Source organism: Lampetra fluviatilis, chromosome 17 (assembly GCF_964198595.1).
Source record: "Lampetra fluviatilis chromosome 17, kcLamFluv1.1, whole genome shotgun sequence".
In the NCBI taxonomy this organism is placed as follows: Eukaryota; Metazoa; Chordata; class Hyperoartia; order Petromyzontiformes; family Petromyzontidae; genus Lampetra; species Lampetra fluviatilis.
The window spans coordinates 1,629,639-1,647,712 of record NC_136291.1 but is presented as its reverse complement, the minus strand read 5'-3'; the positions used below and the strand labels follow the sequence as shown (position 1 = coordinate 1,647,712).

The 18,074-nt window shown below is 56.8% G+C and overlaps 1 protein-coding gene across 1 annotated transcript in view; it reads right to left on the bottom strand.

Moving 5' to 3' along the window:
* Positions 1-18,074, bottom strand: part of LOC144936968 (uncharacterized) — a 111,696-nt gene that overhangs the window by 25,419 nt on the left and 68,203 nt on the right. The window contains exons 4-7 of the mRNA XM_078864225.1: positions 10,501-10,623; positions 7,327-8,344; positions 6,014-7,227; positions 5,795-5,980 (exon numbers count right to left, since the gene is read on the bottom strand). Of these exons, the coding sequence (XP_078720351.1) occupies positions 5,795-5,980; positions 6,014-7,227; positions 7,327-8,344; positions 10,501-10,621 (2,539 nt within the window). The 5' untranslated portion in view covers positions 10,622-10,623. The remainder of the gene's footprint in view (positions 1-5,794; positions 5,981-6,013; positions 7,228-7,326; positions 8,345-10,500; positions 10,624-18,074) is intronic.

Genomic DNA, 18,074 nt, shown 5'->3' with positions numbered 1-18,074 from the left:
CCTACACACGCACCCACTCACGGCGATAGCGAGGGACGAGGGGCGGGGGGGGGAGCGGGAAGGGGGGGAGATTTGCGGTAAACTCATTGTGTGAGCGCATAAACGCGACTCGCTAATCTCTCTCTCTGTCATCATTCACGCAGTTATTTCATTATTTACGTACAAGCGGAACAGATGCCCGTGAACCCCTCCCCATCCCACCCCCCACATCATCCCTTAATCCATCGACATGCCCGCACCTCCCTTCCCCCCGAGTGAACGGGAGGCAGCCAAAGCCCCCCCCCCCACACACAACCCACCACCACCACCACGGAATGGCTCCAAGCCAAGGGATTGGTGAACGCGTCTGTGAAGAGGCCACCACCACCACCGAGGAGATGGAGCGATGGAGTGAACCCTCGCGAGCGGGGTGGCCGCGTGGATTTGTTACGGATGGGTTGGGGGGGTAAGCGGTGGGGGAATGGAGGGGTGGGGGGGTTAGCGGTCGGGGGAGGGATGGGTGGTGGGGGAGGGAGGGATGGGGAGTTGAGCAGTGGGGGAGGGAGGGGTGGGGGTTAAGCGGTGGGAGGAGGGAGAGGCGGGGGAGGGGGGGTCGAGGGGGGCGGGGGAGGAATCGTTTAACGATTGGTACACCAATTCCCCGGTTTACGTCGTGGGATGCGTTCCTGAAAGTTGCGACGACGAATGTGCAAACGACGTCTTGCGAATCGATTGACAGGGTGAGTAAGTGGTTAGTAGGTGGCGGTGGTGGTGGAGACAAGAAAGGACGGACGATTGCCGTCAGCGACGTCAGTGTGGGGTTGAAGGCGACGGCAAATGGCAAATGGGGGAGCGGTGGTATTGACGTCACGACGTAGGTGCGAAACGACGTAAAAGGAGGGAGGGGCGGGGGCGTAAAAATGGGGGTATGAGATACAACGTCACCCCATGGACTCAACAGTACCCTGGGATTTTATTATAATAATTGACAAATATTTGTCAGGCGATCTCAATGGAACCTGCGGTCCACATGTCGCCCGTTCTATCTCCCGGTGCGGCAGGTGACATAACGGTGGAGGGGGGGGGGGGTTGGCGAGTTTATCACGTACCACAATCTTGATTTATCCCGGAAGAATCCGATGAGCTATCAAGCTGCCTCATCGCCTCTGTCCACCGAGCAACAGCAGCAGCAGGCGATGTATAAATGTGTTCACAGTTGCGGTTATGATCGGCTGCTCGGGTGTTGTGGTGGTGGTGGGGTAAAGTGTGGGTGGTGGGGGGAGCGGTGGCGCAACGGTTAGCGCACCGCGCTACAGACCCGACGACCCGAGTTCGATTCCCGCTTACGGCCAACACCGGTGACGATGAGCCTCAAAATTAGTAACCTGGTGCGGTGTGTAAACATCGCCACTTGGGAGACAAAGGCGGCCGGGTGCGATGCTGGCCACCCACCCCCATCTCGGCCTTCACAGGTGCTGCTCGCGAACAGCACTTGCCCCAACAGGCTGTTGAGGCTACAAGGGGGATCTTTGTCCTTGTAAAGTGTGGGCACACTCACCACCACTTCGAGTCAGCGTGCCAGTCTGGGCCGGAAGTTCCCTCCACTTCAAAACGGAAAATCTCTCGAGCCGCCTCTCGTGCAGGCGAATTTGCAGGCTTGCGCCTTCACCTTTAACGAGTCGATATTGATTTGAGGGGTGGGGGGCGGGATTTATCAATGAATCGATACACGCGAATCGATACGGAAGCGAGGCGATTCCTTCTGAATTACGACACCGTGGATCCCAAAGTGTGACTCAATTGACAAAGCCCCACGACTTGCATATGAATACAAATTAAAACATAATAAGACATATCTTTTTTTTTGCGTGTGTCTGCCTAGTAATTGCCGTCATTAATAGCGTGTTCGCTACTTGTGTGTCTAATGAAGCAATCGCGTCGAGTAGCGATGGAGATGGAACAAAAGATTACTCCACAGAATCTTGGCTAGATTACATTTAACGCATCCATCATCATACAGCAGCAGCAGCAACAGCAACTACCGACAGAAATAACAGCCGTGGTCAATCTACTGCTCGATGACATCCTCACCCAATCCGCACCTCCATCTCTCACGATGATACCTACGATGCAACGACCAATCGCGTCATACTGTGCTTGAATAATCCTTCATCCAGCAGTGGAGAGGTCATGGCGAATTACCATGATGATGGTGATACATCTCCCACCCGCGCAGACTGAAGTGTAAACACGAACATCATGAATCATCAGCCATCGTCAATCCACTGACGGATGGATTTCCCTCCCCAATCCCCTACCACCTCGCCTGGTATGCAGGAGGTCGTGGGTTCGACCCCGACCCTGACGCCTGTTGTATGTTTGGAGTTTGCGTGTTTCTCTCTCATCATCATCGCAGTGGCTAAGAGATGTTAACTACATCGCCTGGTATGCAGGAGGTCGTGGGTTCGACCCCGACCCTGACGCCTGCTGTATGTTTAGAGTTTGCGTCTCTCTCTCTCATCATCATCGCAGTGGCTAGGAGATGTTAACTACCTCTCCTGGTATACAGGAGGTAGTGGGTTCAATCGCGACCCTGGCCCCTGCTGCATATTTGTAGTTTGCGTGTCTCTCTCTGGCCGCGTGGATTTTTCTCCGGGTCCTCCGGCTTTTCCTTCCACATTTGGAATCAACGAGCATCTCGAGCATTTGGCCGCTATCAACGTCCACGCGATAAGCCACTTCGTTGAGCTGACATTTGTGGCCTGAAAAAGAGCCACATAGCTCACGGGGCCTTGCCTGGATGAATAAAGATAGTTTCGTTTCGTTTTAATATTTTGAAGGGATTTCTTTACCTTTCTTATACTTTGCACTACTATCGTGTGTTTGTGTGATAACAGCCATAGAGGGTTCACGTGGGGATTGGCTTGCCGGTCCTGCTTGTAGCCAATAAGGGTTGAGATAGGGACCATGGCCCATGCGTCATCACGACAGGTCATCAGGAGTGATTGGCCTAGCCATTCGGGGCCCCAGCTAATGGGGAGCCGGATGAGGGGCGTGGTCCCGGGATTGACAGGGAACCATCGAGAATGGTCGAAGCTGTCCATGAACGATTGGCTGGGGGAACCACGTGACGAAGGTATTAAGAGCGAGTGGAGGAGAACGATCGGGGGCAGACTGAAACTGACAAGAGCAGGGTCATGCGCGGACGGGGGCTGGGGTTGCCACGTGCGCGGTGGGGACTTAGTGCGTGGTCTGTCCTCTCTCCGTTGTCTGCCAGCAACGGAGAGTGAGTGAGCAAAGTGTATTGTGGAGTGGAAATAAAAGGACCGATTCCGAAGCCGTCTCCTGAAGGATTATTACATTTGCATCGTTTCTTGTTGAAGCATTCTTACCCGCCCCTACTGGACAGCTGTGACAAAGAGCTTCATAGCTCATCCGATTCCTCCAGTATGAATACAAATTCAGATTCTTCATCTACGGCAGTCTCTGCGTTCATCCCATCAAGCCACGGCACCTGATTTCCCAGAGTGTGGGTGTGGTAGGAGGTTGGCAGAGGCATTCATCCAGCAGTGGATATATGATTTACGTGCGATGACCCTGGGAACTGACGACTACGCGGCTGTTATTATTTAATTTCCTCCCCTTGACATCTGCGTGTCTCTTACTTGCCCACGTGAAATTGTAAAAAAAATTATATTTATTTTAACGCGCGGAATATTCTACGAGTCATCATCGTTTCACTATTTTGCTACTTTCGTTTAAGCCTCCACGTGTCCGGATTGCTGCCATCGCTACACGCGTACAGCGAGCGCTAGCGCGTCACGGAAGTCGACTCAACTCAGGGGAAACATTCCAGTAATCTTAGAAAGAAGTTACATAAATACGCAATTATTCCCCAATCTTAAAACAAAAACACCGCGTTTCTTGGAAATGTAAGAGCACACGCAAAGACAAAGATGCCCCTGAAAGCGTGTAACCATCTGGTGGGGGCAAGTGCTGTTGGCCAGTAGCACCTATGAAGGCCGGCACTGTGCACACGAAGGGGTGGATGGCCAGCACCACGACTGACCGCCGTTGTTTTCCGCTGTGGTGATGGTTAGACAGCACACCAGGTAATTATTTCACCCTGAGTCGACCTAGGGGAAGCCCAAGGCCGGTTCCGATATTCGTCACTGGTGTTAGTGGTGGGCGTGGGTGGGAATCCAACTTGGGTCACCGGGTTCGTAGCGCAGCGCGCTAACTGCTGCGCCACCGCTCCCCACAAGGACACACGCACACACAGAAACAAAGATCCCGTGGTCACTCCATGCGATAATAATCCACCACCAGATCACCCCACATGCTCACCCCGCCTCCTCACCCCGCCTCCTCACCCCACCATGCTCACCCACACATCACCACCGCACCTCCACATCCAACTCACACCTCACCCCATTACTCAAAGCTTCATATTTATGTAGCCGGGTGAGAGCCACTCTACGAGACTCGTGGAGACTCATCAGCGAGTGTGCCCCCCCAATGTTGTTCTCAAGCTGGCCCCCCAATGTTGGAGCTGGCCCGCCAATGTTGTTCTCAAGGCATAGACTCAACACTGCCCATAAACTCAACACTGCACCATAGACTCAATACTGCCCATAGACTCAACACTGCACATAGACTCAACACTGTACCATAGTCTCACCACTGCCCATAGACTCAACACTGCCCATAGACTCAACACTGCCCAAAGACTCAACACTGCACCATAGACTCAACACTGCCCATAGACTCAACACTGCACCATAGACTCAACACTGCACCATAGACTCAACACTGCCCAAAGACTCAACACTGCACCATAGACTCAACACTGCCCATAGACTCAACACTGCACCATAGACTCAACACTGCACCATAGACTCAACACTGCCCATAGACTCAACACTGCACCATAGACTCAACACTGCCCATAGACTCAACACTGCCCATAGACTCAACACTGCCCATAGACTCAACACTGCCCGTAGACTCAACACTGCCCGTAGACTCAACACTGCACCATAGACTCAACACTGCCCATAGACTCAACACTGCCCGTAGACTCAACACTGCCCGTAGACTCAACACTGCCCATAGACTCAACACTGCACCATAGACTCAACACTGCCCATAGACTCAACAATGCCAATAGACTCAACACTGCCCATAGACTCAACACTGTCCATAGACTCAACACTGCCCATATACTTAACACTGCCCATAGACTCAAAACTGCCCATAGACTCAACACTGTACCATAGACTCAACACTGCACCATAGACTCAACACTGCCCATAGACTCAACACTACCCATAGACTCAACACTGCCCATAGACTCAACACTACCCATAGACTCAACACTGCCCACAGACTCAACACGGCCCATAGACTCAACACTAACCTTGTACATGAAGGCAGCCCCCCTCCATAACCTCCTTCTGTCCCTCTCTTAATGCCTGACCACCTCTTCTCCATTGTCCATTCTCTTCTTTTTCGCTCCCCTCGCCCCTCCACTCTGTCCCGTCCCTCCCCTATCACCCTCTTGTGACCCACACGTGCCCTCTGTTAGGGTCACTCATTCCTGGGCCCTTGCACCGCCCTTGCCATACAAATCACCCTTTTCATTATTTATGTATTTATAATTAAACTCTCTTATAGAGAGCCCCTTGAGCTAAGGCGTGCTCTCTGAATATAAAACAAGATGTGACGCCCGACTCTTCATTCGCCCAGCGTCGATTCCGCGGGGCACCTCCGGCTCAGTGGAGTTCCTCGCAGCCGTGAAAGTCCACCTCCTCACCTGACGTGGGCGACGGAGACTCGGCGTGGTGCTCCCCCTCCTCCTCCTCCTCCTCCGTGGCGGCCGCGGCTCGGCACTCGGCGCGTCGCGGGGAGTCCGCCGGCGCAGGGCTGCTGGTGCCGCTGGCGTAGACGGAGTCGGCGTCGCTGCTCGTGCCTTGGCCCGCCGCCCCCTCCTCCTCCTCCTCGCCCCCCCCCACGGGGCTGCAGCTCCCCCCACTCTCCCCGAAGCTCCCGCAGTCGCTTCCACTGCGCTGCTGGTGCTGCTGCTGGTGCTGGCGGCGCCGCTGGTTTTGGTGTCGCGTCGGCCGGGAGCGAGCGCCGAGCGGCTCGTGGCATCGGGAGTTTCGCCAGCGGTCTCCGCGGCGAGCCTCGTGCCACTCGGGGGATCTGAAGCCGATTCCGAATCCTCCGCCGCCGGTCCTCCCAACGGCGCCTCCGCCGCCGTCGCCGCCGGCGCCCGCGCTGGCCGGGCAGTCCTCGCCCTCTGACCCGGCCCGCGAGCCGCGCCGTTTGGGCCGCGGGCTCTCGTCCGAGTCGCGCTCCCTCTTCCTCGCCCTGCCGTCCACGTCCCCGCAGTCTGGCTGCCCCCCTCCTCCTGCGCCGCCGCCGCCGCCAACGTCGCCGTCCGGCACGTTCTCGTGGAAGCGCGTCTCCGCCGCGACGCCCCGCACGTACGGCCGCCACGCCTGGTAGCTCTCGGCGGGCTCCAACTCGACGGGGCGGGTGCACGTCGCCGCCTCGCGCCGCACGGCTCCGTCGCTCGCCGCCGGTGGTGCCAGCTCCAGGCTCCCCAAGAACGACCTCTTGGCCGCGTGCTCCGCTTGCAGCGCCGGCAGCTGCTGCTGCCGCCGCCGCTCCTCCTCCTCGTCGTCCTCCTCCTCCTGGCGGACGCGCTCCACCGCTGTCGCCATCGCCGTCATCTCGTCGGAACGCGCGTGCAGCTTGCGGTGGCGCGCCAGGCTGGCGCGGTCCGGGAAGAGGAAGCCGCAGGTGGCGCACGTCTCGTAGGGCGACGCCTGCCCCCGCGCCGTCGCGTCGTCCCGTGCCGCGTCGTCGGTCGCGGCCGGCGGACCGTCCGGCGTCGACGACGGCGTCGCCGCCGGTCGCTGCCGGCGAACGGCAACCGCGAGCGGCGAGCAGCCCTTGGCGGCCGAGGAGTTGGCGGCGGAAGCAGAAGCGCCGATGATCTTGGCGAGCTTGCTGGCGTTGTTGGTGTGCACCTTCATGTGGTTCTTGAGGAACCAGGGCTCCTTGAAGCGGCGCCCGCACACGGTGCAGGCGTGGTCCAGCGAGCCCTTGTGCTTGCGCATGTGCGCCTTGAGGAACCAAACCTGCGCAAACGTCTGGCCGCACTCCTCGCAGCGCACCTCGCTCGCCGCCGCCGCCGCCGCCGCGGTAACGCCGGCGCCGCTCGCCGGCGCGGCCGGCGCGGCCGGCGCCACGGTCGCCGCTGCCGCCGGCGCGCTCGCCGTCCCGGCCGAACCTGGAACGGCCGAAGCCGGCGCCGTGGTGGTTTCCGCGCCGGCGCCGTGGGCGCCGTCCACGTGGCGCGCCAGCTCGTCCTGGCGGGCGGCCGCGAACTGGCAGAGCGAGCAGCGGTAGGGCTTGTGCAGGATGCCGATGTGGCGCTCCAGCTCGGCGCGCTTCCGGAACTTGCCCTTGCAGAAGGAGCAGCGGTGGCCCGCGGGCGCGGCGGCGGCGGTGCCTTCCTCCCCCCGCTCGGCCGCGGCGGCCTCGCCCGGCGCTCGCTCCGCGTCGCCCGCGGCGCCGGAGGGAGCGCCGGCGCCGCCCCTGAGCTGCAGGTCCCTGAGCACCGCCCTCTCCTCCAGCTCCATGAGCAGGCGGCTGCCATCGCCGCCCTCCACCTTGCGCGGGAGAGACGACCCGCCCGGCGGGCCGGCGCCGCCGCCACGAGCGCCAGCAACGACGCCGGCTCCGCTGGCTCCGCCGGCTCCGCCGGCCCCGCCGGTGGCGGGAGGGCCGGCGGCCGCGTCGGCGGCGCCCGCCCGCGTGTGCGTGCGCATGTGGATCTTGAGGTTGCCCTTCTGCGCTGCGCGGTGGTCGCAGTAGGGGCACTTGAAGGGCTTCTCGCCCGTGTGCGTGCGCATGTGCAGCGACAGCACGCTGTTGAAGCGGAACCGCTTGCCGCAGATCCGGCACGGGTATTTCCGGGCCTTCTTCGGGTCTTCGGCGGCCAGCGCCGATTCTGCCCTCGCGTCTCCGCCAGCGCCGCCTCCGACGATGCCGCCGCCGAGCTGGTGATGTTGATGCTGCTGCTGCTGATGATGATGGTGATGTTGCTGCTGCTGCTGTTGTTGTTGCTGCTGCTGGTGGTGGTGGTGCAAGGATCTCATCTGACTGTCCTCGAAGTGCAGCGCCAGCGGGAGCATTCCCAGGGAGAGCTTTCCGGCCATGATGGAGCCGGCGTGGCTGGCGCCACCCGGCCCGCCGACGCCGTCGCGTTTGGCGAGGCTGCCCCGAACTTCCAGCCACGACCTGGGGGCCTCCTTCTCCTCCATCCGCGACTCTCCTCCACGCAGACCCTCGCCTGCACGTGCACAAGCCCAGCGTCAGCCGTCACATCTCCCAATCATCGTCGTGGTGGTTGTCATGGTGGTGATTTACGAGATGGTGGTTGTCGTGATTGTGGTTGTCGCGGTGGTGATGGTGTGGGCAGGAGTGGTGCTGGCCACCCACTCGGCTTGTGTGCTGTGCCCGCTAACAGCACTTGTCCCAAAAGTATGTTGTGGCTATACGGGGGATCTTTGTTTTTGTGTATGAGATTGTGTGTCTATCCGAGTGTGTGTGTGTATGAGAGTGTGAGTGTGTGTATGAGTGTCAGTGAGTGTGTATAACAGTGTGTGTGTGTGCAGAGCAGTAATGTAGTGGCTAGCGAGCTGCACTGTGAACCGGGTCAATTATCTGAATCGATCCTGGGCCTCCCCTAGGTCGACTCAGCCTCAAATTAACACCTGGTGCATTGTGTAAACAGAGCTCCTCACCCACTGAGCCACAGACCCCCTCACCCACTGAGCTAGAGACCCCCTCACCCACTGAGCCAGAGACCCCCTCACCCGCTGAGCCACAGAGCTCCTCACCCCACCGCTGACGTCGCTCACCACGCTCAGCCCACGCACCGCGCACGGACAGGGAACTCGACGTGTCGCGACAAAATTAACGAATCGACTGTTAATGTCATTCATTAAGTGCACGCGGTTACATGTTTTTTCATTTACTTACGTAGAGAACGTTGATCCCCCCTTTCCCCCTCGTGACGTCGCATGGCCCAACTTTAGCGGTTTTCGCCGCCTTGCTCCAGAGGTTCGCGGTTTGAACTCCTGCCCGGCCACCCTGGTTAATATTACAGCGGTGTGTTCTAAGCGTGATGATGATGATAACAATAATAATACTACTAATCGCCATCTGCCGCATCATAGCGGGCGTTAAAGATCCCCCTAGAGACATCCTTCGCGAGAGTTGGCCATCGTATCTAGCCCCCCTCCCCCCCCCATAGCCCTATCAGACTGTTAGCAAGTAGCACCTAAGAAGGCCGTCCATCGTGCTCCCCTTTATAGGTGCTACTCGCTAACAGCACTTGCCCCGACAGTCTGTTAAGGCTATAGGGGGAATCTTCGTCTTTGTGTGTGCTAGGGCGTGAGCAGAATTGGCCAGACATCCCGATGCGGCAGGACCCTCCTCGCAACGAATCCTCAGACTCAGCGAGGTTTTCATGGCTACATGATTTGCTTTATTATTATTATCATTGACCTGTGCCTCTCACACCTGTCAGAGACCGACTTGAGACTCCAATTGGGGGGGCGGTGGGGGGCGACAAGGTCACGTGATTTGCAGAGGGAGCCTCTTGGCTTCTGTAGCGCACGTTTCCAATTAACATCAACTCGTACCTCGTGTAGCCTCGGTGGGCAAATCCCGCAGGCCCCGGACATCTGTTCGCGGCGTGACATCGCCGTGACTCGTGGCTTGTTCAGTGGCTGAGCGAGCGTATGGATGGATGGATGAGTGAGTGGGTGAGTTAGCAGGTGGGTGAGTGATTGAGAGTGATTGAGCACATGAGTCAGTTGGTGAGTGAGTGAGTGAGCTAGCAAGTGGATGGGTGAGTGAGTTGATCAGTGAGTGAGCGGATGAGTGAGTGTGTGTGCGGATGGGTGGATGAGTGAGTGAGTGCGTGAGCGAGTGAGTGGGTGTGTGATTGAGCTGATGAGTGAGATGGCGAGCTAGTGAGTGAGTGAGCGAGCTGGTGAATGTATGGGTGAGTGAGTTGATCAATGAGTGAGTGGATGAGTGAGTGTGCAGATGGGTGGATGAGTGAGTGAGTGAATGGGTGAGTGATTGGGGTCATAGGTGAGTTAGTGAACTAGTGGCTGAGTTGGTGAGCTAGTGAGTGAGCTAGCGAATTAATGGCTGAGTAAGTTGATCAGTGAGTGAGTGGGTGAGTGTGTGGATGGGTGGATGCGTGAGTGGGTGAGTGGGTAGGGGTGGCGGGGGGTGGATGTTTGGGGGCGAATGTGTGGGGGTGGTGGTGGGCGAGTGACCATATGGATGAGTGAGTGACAGGCATGCATCATATGGATGATATTTATGATCGATGATCGATGCAGGAACGTGGGGGGAGAGGCGTTGCGGTGACGGGGGGTGTGGGTGGAGGTGTAGAGGGTGATGGTGGGGGGGGGTCATAGGTCAAACCGAAGTGAGGTCGCACGTGGTGATGATTCCGGTACCGCTCACTCAGGAGCTGCGCGCCCAGCGGCGGGGACGACTCAGGCATCACGTGGCTCACCCCGACGCCGGCGCTCACCGACTTCATGACTGACACGTGGAGAGAGACGGGAGGGGGTGGGGATGAGAGAGGAGAACGCGATTGACTGAGTTAGTGAGTGAACGGGTAAATGCATGAGTGAGTGAGGGGGTGAGTTAGTGAGTGGGTGAGTGAATGGGTGAATGCATGAGTGAGTGAGGGGGTGAGTTAGTGAATGGATGAGTGAATGGGGGAATGCATGAGTGAGTGAGGGGGTGAGTTAGTGAATGGATGAATGAATGGGTGAGCGAATTGTTGATGCAGTGGGTGAGTGAGCGAGTGAATGGGTGAGTGAGTGGGTTGGTGAGTGAGTAGGTAGGTGAGTGAGTAGGTAGGTGAGTGAGTAGGTAGGTGAGTGGGTGGGTAGGTGAGTGAATAGGTAGGTGAGTGAGTGAGTGGGTAGGTGAGTGAGTGGGTAGGTGAGTGAGTGGGTAGGTGAGTAAGTAGGTAGGTGAGTGAGTGTGTAGGTGAGTGAGTAGGTAGGTGAGTGAGTGGGTAGGTGAGCGAGTGAGTGAGTGTGTAGGTGAGTGAGTAGGTAGGTGAGTGAGTGAGTGGGTAGGTGAGTGAGTGGGTAGGTGAGTGAGTGGGTAGGTGAGCGAGTGAGTGAGTGTGTAGGTGAGTGAGTAGGTAGGTGAGTGAGTGAGTGGGTAGGTGAGTGAGTGGGTAGGTGAGTGAGTAGGTAGGTGAGTGAGTAGGTAGGTGAGTGAGTGGGTAGGTGAGTGAGTAGGTAGGTGAGTGAGTGAGTGGGTAGGTGAGTGAGTGGGTAGGTGAGTGAGTGGGTAGGTGAGTAAGTAGGTAGGTGAGTGAATGTGTAGGTGAGTGAGTAGGTAGGTGAGTGAGTGGGAAGGTGAGCGAGTGAGTGAGTGTGTAGGTGAGTGAGTAGGTAGGTGAGTGAGTAAGTCATCAGAGCCGGAATCGATCCGAAGTGGCCAGATTAAACAATGTAATTGTCGACGTTTCGGGCAGAGCGTCTTAAACGGCTGTCATCGCATTGCGATGGTGGCGTGTTGGTCACGTCAACAACAACGAACACAACAACAACAGACACATCAACAACAGGCACAACAACAGGCACAACAACGAACACAACAACGAACATAACAACAACAGGCACAACAACAGGCACAACAACGAACACAACAACAACAGACACATCAACAACAAACACATCAACAATGCTACGACCCCGACTGTGCTTCATTCTGCGTAATTGAGGCGTAACCATGGCGCTCATTTTATATATTTGTCTAATTAAAATCTCGTGCTCATAATTAGGCAATATATCTTCAACACGGGGGGTGGGGGGAGGGTAGCGCAAGGGCGGGGTGGGGGTGAGGGGGAGGGGCTGGCTGGGGGAAGAGGATTATGGGGGGGGGGTGGGGACCAGCGTGGTGAAGTATGGTCACATACCACATTCCCCCCCGGTCCCCTTGCATGAACTCCCGGTGAGGTGAGAGAGATGGAGACACGAGATTAATAGATGCGGAGAGGAGAGATGAAGACAAGAGACATTTCCAGCCCGAGAAGAGAGAGAAGTCGCCACTGATGATGTTAGCCCCGTGGCCGAGAATCGAACTCAAAGTTACAGGGGCGGTCACTGCGCGCTGCGCTAACCACTGCGCCACAGCTCAACCCGGAGCTATGAGTTCATTAGATAATAACGTGAACACCCATTATGCACATTCGTCCGGGCTAATTCTTCCGACATATCCTGGGGCTGGTAACCCTCCCCCCCCATCACCCCCCACCCCCCACCCCACCCCCACCCCACCCCCACCATCATCATCATCATACGCTCGACACGAGCCTCTAACCGTGTTATCTCGACTCTGGGAAGAGAGCCAGTCTACGGTTAATGTAGACAGTGCGCGCGTGTGTGTGTGCGTGTGCGTGTGACCGTGTGTGTGTGTGAGTGTGTGTGTGTGCGCGCGTGTGTGTGTGCGCGTGTGTGTGCGTGTGTGTGTGACCGTGTGTGTGTGTGTGCGTGTGTGTGTGCGTGTGTGTGCGTGTGCGCGCGTGTGTGTGTGTGTGCGTGTGTGTGTGTGTGACCGTGTGTGTGTGTGTGCGTGTGTGTGTGCGTGTGTGTGCGTGTGCGCACGTGTGTGCGTGTGTGTGTGCGCGCGTGTGTGTGTGTGTGCGTGTGTGCCCGTGTGTGTGTGTGCGTGTGTGTGCGTGTGTGTGCGTGTGTGTGCGTGTGTGCCCGTGTGTGTGTGTGCGTGTGTGTGCGTGTGTGTGTGTGCGTGTGTGTGTGCGTGTGTGTGCGTGTGTGCCCGTGTGTGTGTGTGTGCGTGCGTGTGCGTATGACCGCGTGTGTGTGCGCGCCTCTCTCTCTCTGCCGGTCTCTCTGGGGAGCGGTAGCGTAGTGGTGAGCGCGCTGCGCCACCCAACACCGAGCTCGATCCCCGCTCACGGCCACCAATAAGCAGTGATCGATGATTATTATCTCAGCCTTACACGGGTATCCGGTGCGGCGTGGGGAGACAAAGGCGGCCGGGCGGGCGTGGTGGTTATGGCAACACTCCCCCTCCCTATACCCCCCCAGGTCAACTCAGCCTTTAAATGAACACGTGGTGCATTGTGTAAACATCATCAGCACGGGGGGGGGCAACGGCGTCACCCCCCCCCCCCTCGTGTGCCGCACCGGCCTTCGTAGGTGCTCCCATGCTCGAGTTGGGGGAGGGGGGGAGGGGACCTTTGTCAGAGAGGATCGACACGGCAGTGGGAGGCGACACCTCGGTGCTCGTGCACGGCCGGGTGTGTTTGGTAGTTGGCGACGAAGGGGAATTAAATTTGAGCCCGGCAAATGCGTTTTGGCAAATGTTGGTAAAGCCACTCGAGAGGCGATGCGCGCTAATATGACAAACGTGTTGTGCGCTGAGCAGGCAGAGCTAAGGGGAAGGCCCTGGATAGGCTCGAATACTCCAGAAACTGATGCCAGCCGTGAGCGGGGATCGAACTCGGGACCACGGACGTGTTGGCGGTTCGCGGTATGGCCCCGTGGTATGGCCCCGTGTGACCGCGAATCACCGCGCCACCGCTCGCCACAAGCATTGGGCCAAACAGCAGGGCCGCTAGGGCATGCGCGCTCCATGTCCCTGCCAGCGCAGCCTCGCCTGCCAGCGGAGCTCACCGATGGGACTGTTCCCGGACCGTTCAAGGCATCTGCGAGCTCCTCGCACATTTCCAATCGGGTTAAAGTCGGGCCCGATGAACCGGGGATTAATTTAAGGCTGAGTCAATCCAGGGGAGGCCCAAGACCGGGTTTCAGCTATTCGTTACCGACGTTGGCCGTGAGCGGGAATCGAACTTGGGACGCCGGGTTTCGCGAAACGGTGCACGAACCACTGCACCACCGCTCACCACGACACAAATCACACAAAAAAGACAAAGATCCCCCGTACAGCCTTAACAGACGGTAGTGGCAAGTGCTGTTAGCGAGTATCAGGCACGGCACACGGGGGGGGGGGTGGCCAGCACCACGCTCGGCCACCTTTGTCTCCCTCGTGGCGATGTTTACACAACAGTACACCGAGTACTAATTAGAGGCTGAGTCGACCTATGGGAGGCCCAAGACCGGTTCGATATACAGTACCGTATATATAAATGTACATAGGAACCAGTGGCCCATTCAGCCCCACCCTCATGCGCTCACACTGGGAGGGCAATAAGACGAATTCCTGATGGAACATAAATCTGATAACATCCACACCCCAACCCCCCTTCCCTTACCCCCCCACTACCCCCCCACCCAACTCGCCTTACCCCCCCCACACACAACCCCAGCCCCACAACCAAGTTTATTCTCCCCCCGAGGAGATGCGCTGCTTATAACATGATCTGGGATGCAGATGGACGGGGGCAATTTAAAGCGGATTTTTGTTTGTTTGAGAGAGAGCGAGAGAGAGAGCGCGAGTGAGCGAGAGACTAAAATTCGAAACAGATGCAGCGGGCATTGTCACAGCTAAGTGAATTTTCACCCAGGCCACACAATGCACGCCTTTCAGCCAGACGCAGCCGTCGCCGCGAACGGACGCGGAACAGGAGCCTGTAGAACTACCCTCGAGCAAGTCTGCAGCAGGGGCGGCGGCAAGCGGTGGCGGGGAGGAAGAGGGACCCCCTCCTCTGCACAAAGATACCCCTATAGCCTTTAACAGACCGTCGGGGCAAGTGCTGTGTTAAGGGTGCCAGCAACCCGATGAAGGCCGGTAAGGGAATACAAGGGGTGGCGGGGGGGGGTGAAGGGCGGGGGCGAGGGGTGGCCAGAACCACGACAGCTCGGCCGCCTTTGTCTCGCCAAATGCTGACGTGTAATACAGTACACACCGCATCGGATACTCATTTAAGGGTGAGTCGACCTAAGGGAGACACACCCAGCAGCAGTCGTGGTATTCGTCATCGATGTTGGCGGCTGCTGTGAGCGGGAGTCGAACTCGTGCTCGCAGTGGTCAGCACAGCACGCAGCGCGCTAACGACTGCGCCACCGCTCCCACACCCCACTACACACAATCTACACACACACACGCGACACACACACGCGCACGCAATGCTGGCAATTACGCGATCTTTCCAGCGTTCGAGTTTTGGATAATAATGCGCGCACTTGTCTCTGAACAGGCGCACGCATGTGGCTATAAAGTCGACTGGCGGCCTCGCAAGCATAATGAGAGCAGTGATTGGAGAGAAGGGAAATGGCCGGAGGAAACACGAGACCCAGAGATAGAGAGAGGAGAGACTCGAGAGGGATGAGTGCGTGACCAATAACGAGTGGCAGAAGATGACATTCTCAAGCGTTCCACCCGCTTCCAAGAGACACTTCTTAAACGGCCCTTGCGTCTCACCACTGCTGGGATGGGTGGGGGGAGTTCTCAACTCGAACCGCGGCAGTTGCGGGTCGGTGGAGATGAATTCGCTGCGCAGCGGCAATCAACGAGAGAAAGAAAAGTCGACACGCTCCATGCCAACGACAGCATCACGTGCGTGTGTGGCCTGAAAATAAATCGATAACAATCGGCGACGTTTTAGATGATGGCCCTTCTTCTTCTTCTTCTTCATAGAAGGGCAATTGCCCGAAACGTCATTTCATCGAAAGGCCGGTGTCTGCTACATCGGTTAAGCGCCCTGGGCTCGCCATGATGGTGGTACAGCAACCTGGACTCATCTCCGTCTGTTCCCATCTGTACGGTGATCGTGTTGCCCACAGTTTCCTCCGATACTTATATAATAATGACTAAACATACTAAAGGGTTTTTTGGGGGGGGGTTAGATCGCGTAAATATAAATGTGTCGTTAAACACCGCCACAACGTTTTCAATTCGAGTACGACGTATCCACTGGTGATCATAACAACCAGCTTCATCAGGCCATTAGCCAGAATTGTGAAGAATACTGGTGACGTCACAGGTTTATTAACGCGATCTAACCCCAAAATAAAATAAAATAAACCTTTAGTCTGGATAGTATTGATCGCGAAAGCCTACGTGTTAAATCATAACAAACGCTCATCGTTAACATCTTACGGATTTTTTTTCGTTCCATCCTAAGATGTTAACGGAGGCATCCCAACAGGGTTGCAGGCAACATCGCTCCAGCCACGACAGCGGCAACACGGGGCGTGACGCCGCGCGAGGCAACCCAGAACCCCCGTCCAATGAGACGCAACCCGTGCACAGGCTCCTTGACCCTCTGTGGTCTTACACGAGGATTGTCCAAGCTGCTCTCAGTCAGTGACCTGGCGAGGCAGGCTCTGGGATGCGAGTCGCGGTGGTCCCGAGCAAGCGTCCGAGGCTCTCCGCTGCGTAAACTCAGCAGCTGAACAAGAGATCGAGAGAGTTCTGGACTTCCAATGACTCGCTGACCGAGCCCCTCTTAGAGGAGAGTTGTGTTCATCGAGAATGAGGGTGCTCGCCCATCGGTGTGGACAGCAGCAGAAACAGAACCGATGAGACGATGAGAGGCTTCACTACGCATCCGAAGCGACACGCCTCTGACTGGCCATCTGAGAGATGTTAACTACTCGCCTGGTATACAGGAGGCCGTGGGTTCAAACCCGATCCTGACGCCTGCTGTACATTTGGAGTGTGTATGTCTCTCTCTCTCTCCCCGTGGCCGAGTGAATTTTTCTCAGGTTCCTCCGGTGTTTCCCTCCACATTTAAAAATCGACATCGCGCGCTCAGAGCATTTGGCTGCTTTACATTTCCACACGAGGACCAGCTGCCACGTCGTTGAGCTATCATTTGTGGTAGCCGGGCCGCTTCTGAAAATGAGCTACATTGCTCAGTGGGCTTTACCTGTAAAATGAAAAAGAAGAATTAAGTTTAGTAAGTTCAGTAAGAAGGTTCATTGCCCTGGAAAGTCGCATGTACATTAGCCTCGACCCCCCCCCCCCCCCAACATCTCCTGAACCACTGCCACCAGCACGTGTGGTGACTGGAGAGGTAGGTACAGCAAGTGCGTTTCTTTCATCCCCTCCGTGTAAGCGGATGAGCCTCGGAGTGGTATCCCCTCGCACGTGTCGTGACCGCCGTGGGGTTTTCTCCCGGGTCTCTGCTGAATCGCGAAATCGGCTAAACATTCCGCACTGTCACGGCACCCCTCCTGTAAAGCGAGCAGTGAGACGCCGTGAAGATTGTTGGGTGAACGGAGAATAAACAGATGACATTTTTGTAACTTAAACAAAACGTGAACAACATATGCTCCTGAGGCCACATCCCCCCCCCCGCCCCACCACCGTAAGAACCATCAAGCGGCCAGCAGCCAACAGCACTATTGACTGAGATTATACTATTATACTATTAAACTATCCACCACCGTCTATCAATCTCACCATCGGATCCGCCACCACCAGCCGCCCCTTCACTCCACTCCAACGTTAAATGAGAACGAATAAATAAACACAGAGCAGTGAAATGAGAAGAGAATTTGCCAATCCCGCAGATTGTTTGTGTTCGTCCCACGGCTGTCTCTCTCTCTCTGCCTCTCGCTCTGTCTCTGTCTCTATGTCTTTCTGTCTTCCTGTCTCTCTCTGTCTTTCTCTATGTCTTTTCTGTCTTTCTAGCTCTCTCTCACCGCGTGTGTGTCTCTCTCTCTGTCTCTCTCCTTCTCTGTCTCTCTGTCTTTCTGTCTTTCTGTCTCTCTCTTTGTATCTCTCTGTCTGGCTCCCTGTATCTCTCTGTCTCTCTCTGTCTCTCTGTGTGTCTTTCTCTCCCTGTCTCTTTCTGTCCCTATCTGTGTGTCTCTCACTCACGACGAGGTTAGCTGATTTCCACTACGAACCTCTCGATAGAGGAGAGCGCCGTTGCGGCGGTCGTGGCGGGTGGCGACATATATTAAGGAAACAAAGAGCTTTATAGCTCATCGGATTCCTCCAGTGTAAGTAAACATTGTGAGCCTCTGATTCTGATGGAGGCTGCGAGCGAAATGCCCCTGGGGTGCCGCCCGTGCCCGAGGAACTCGACCCGAGTC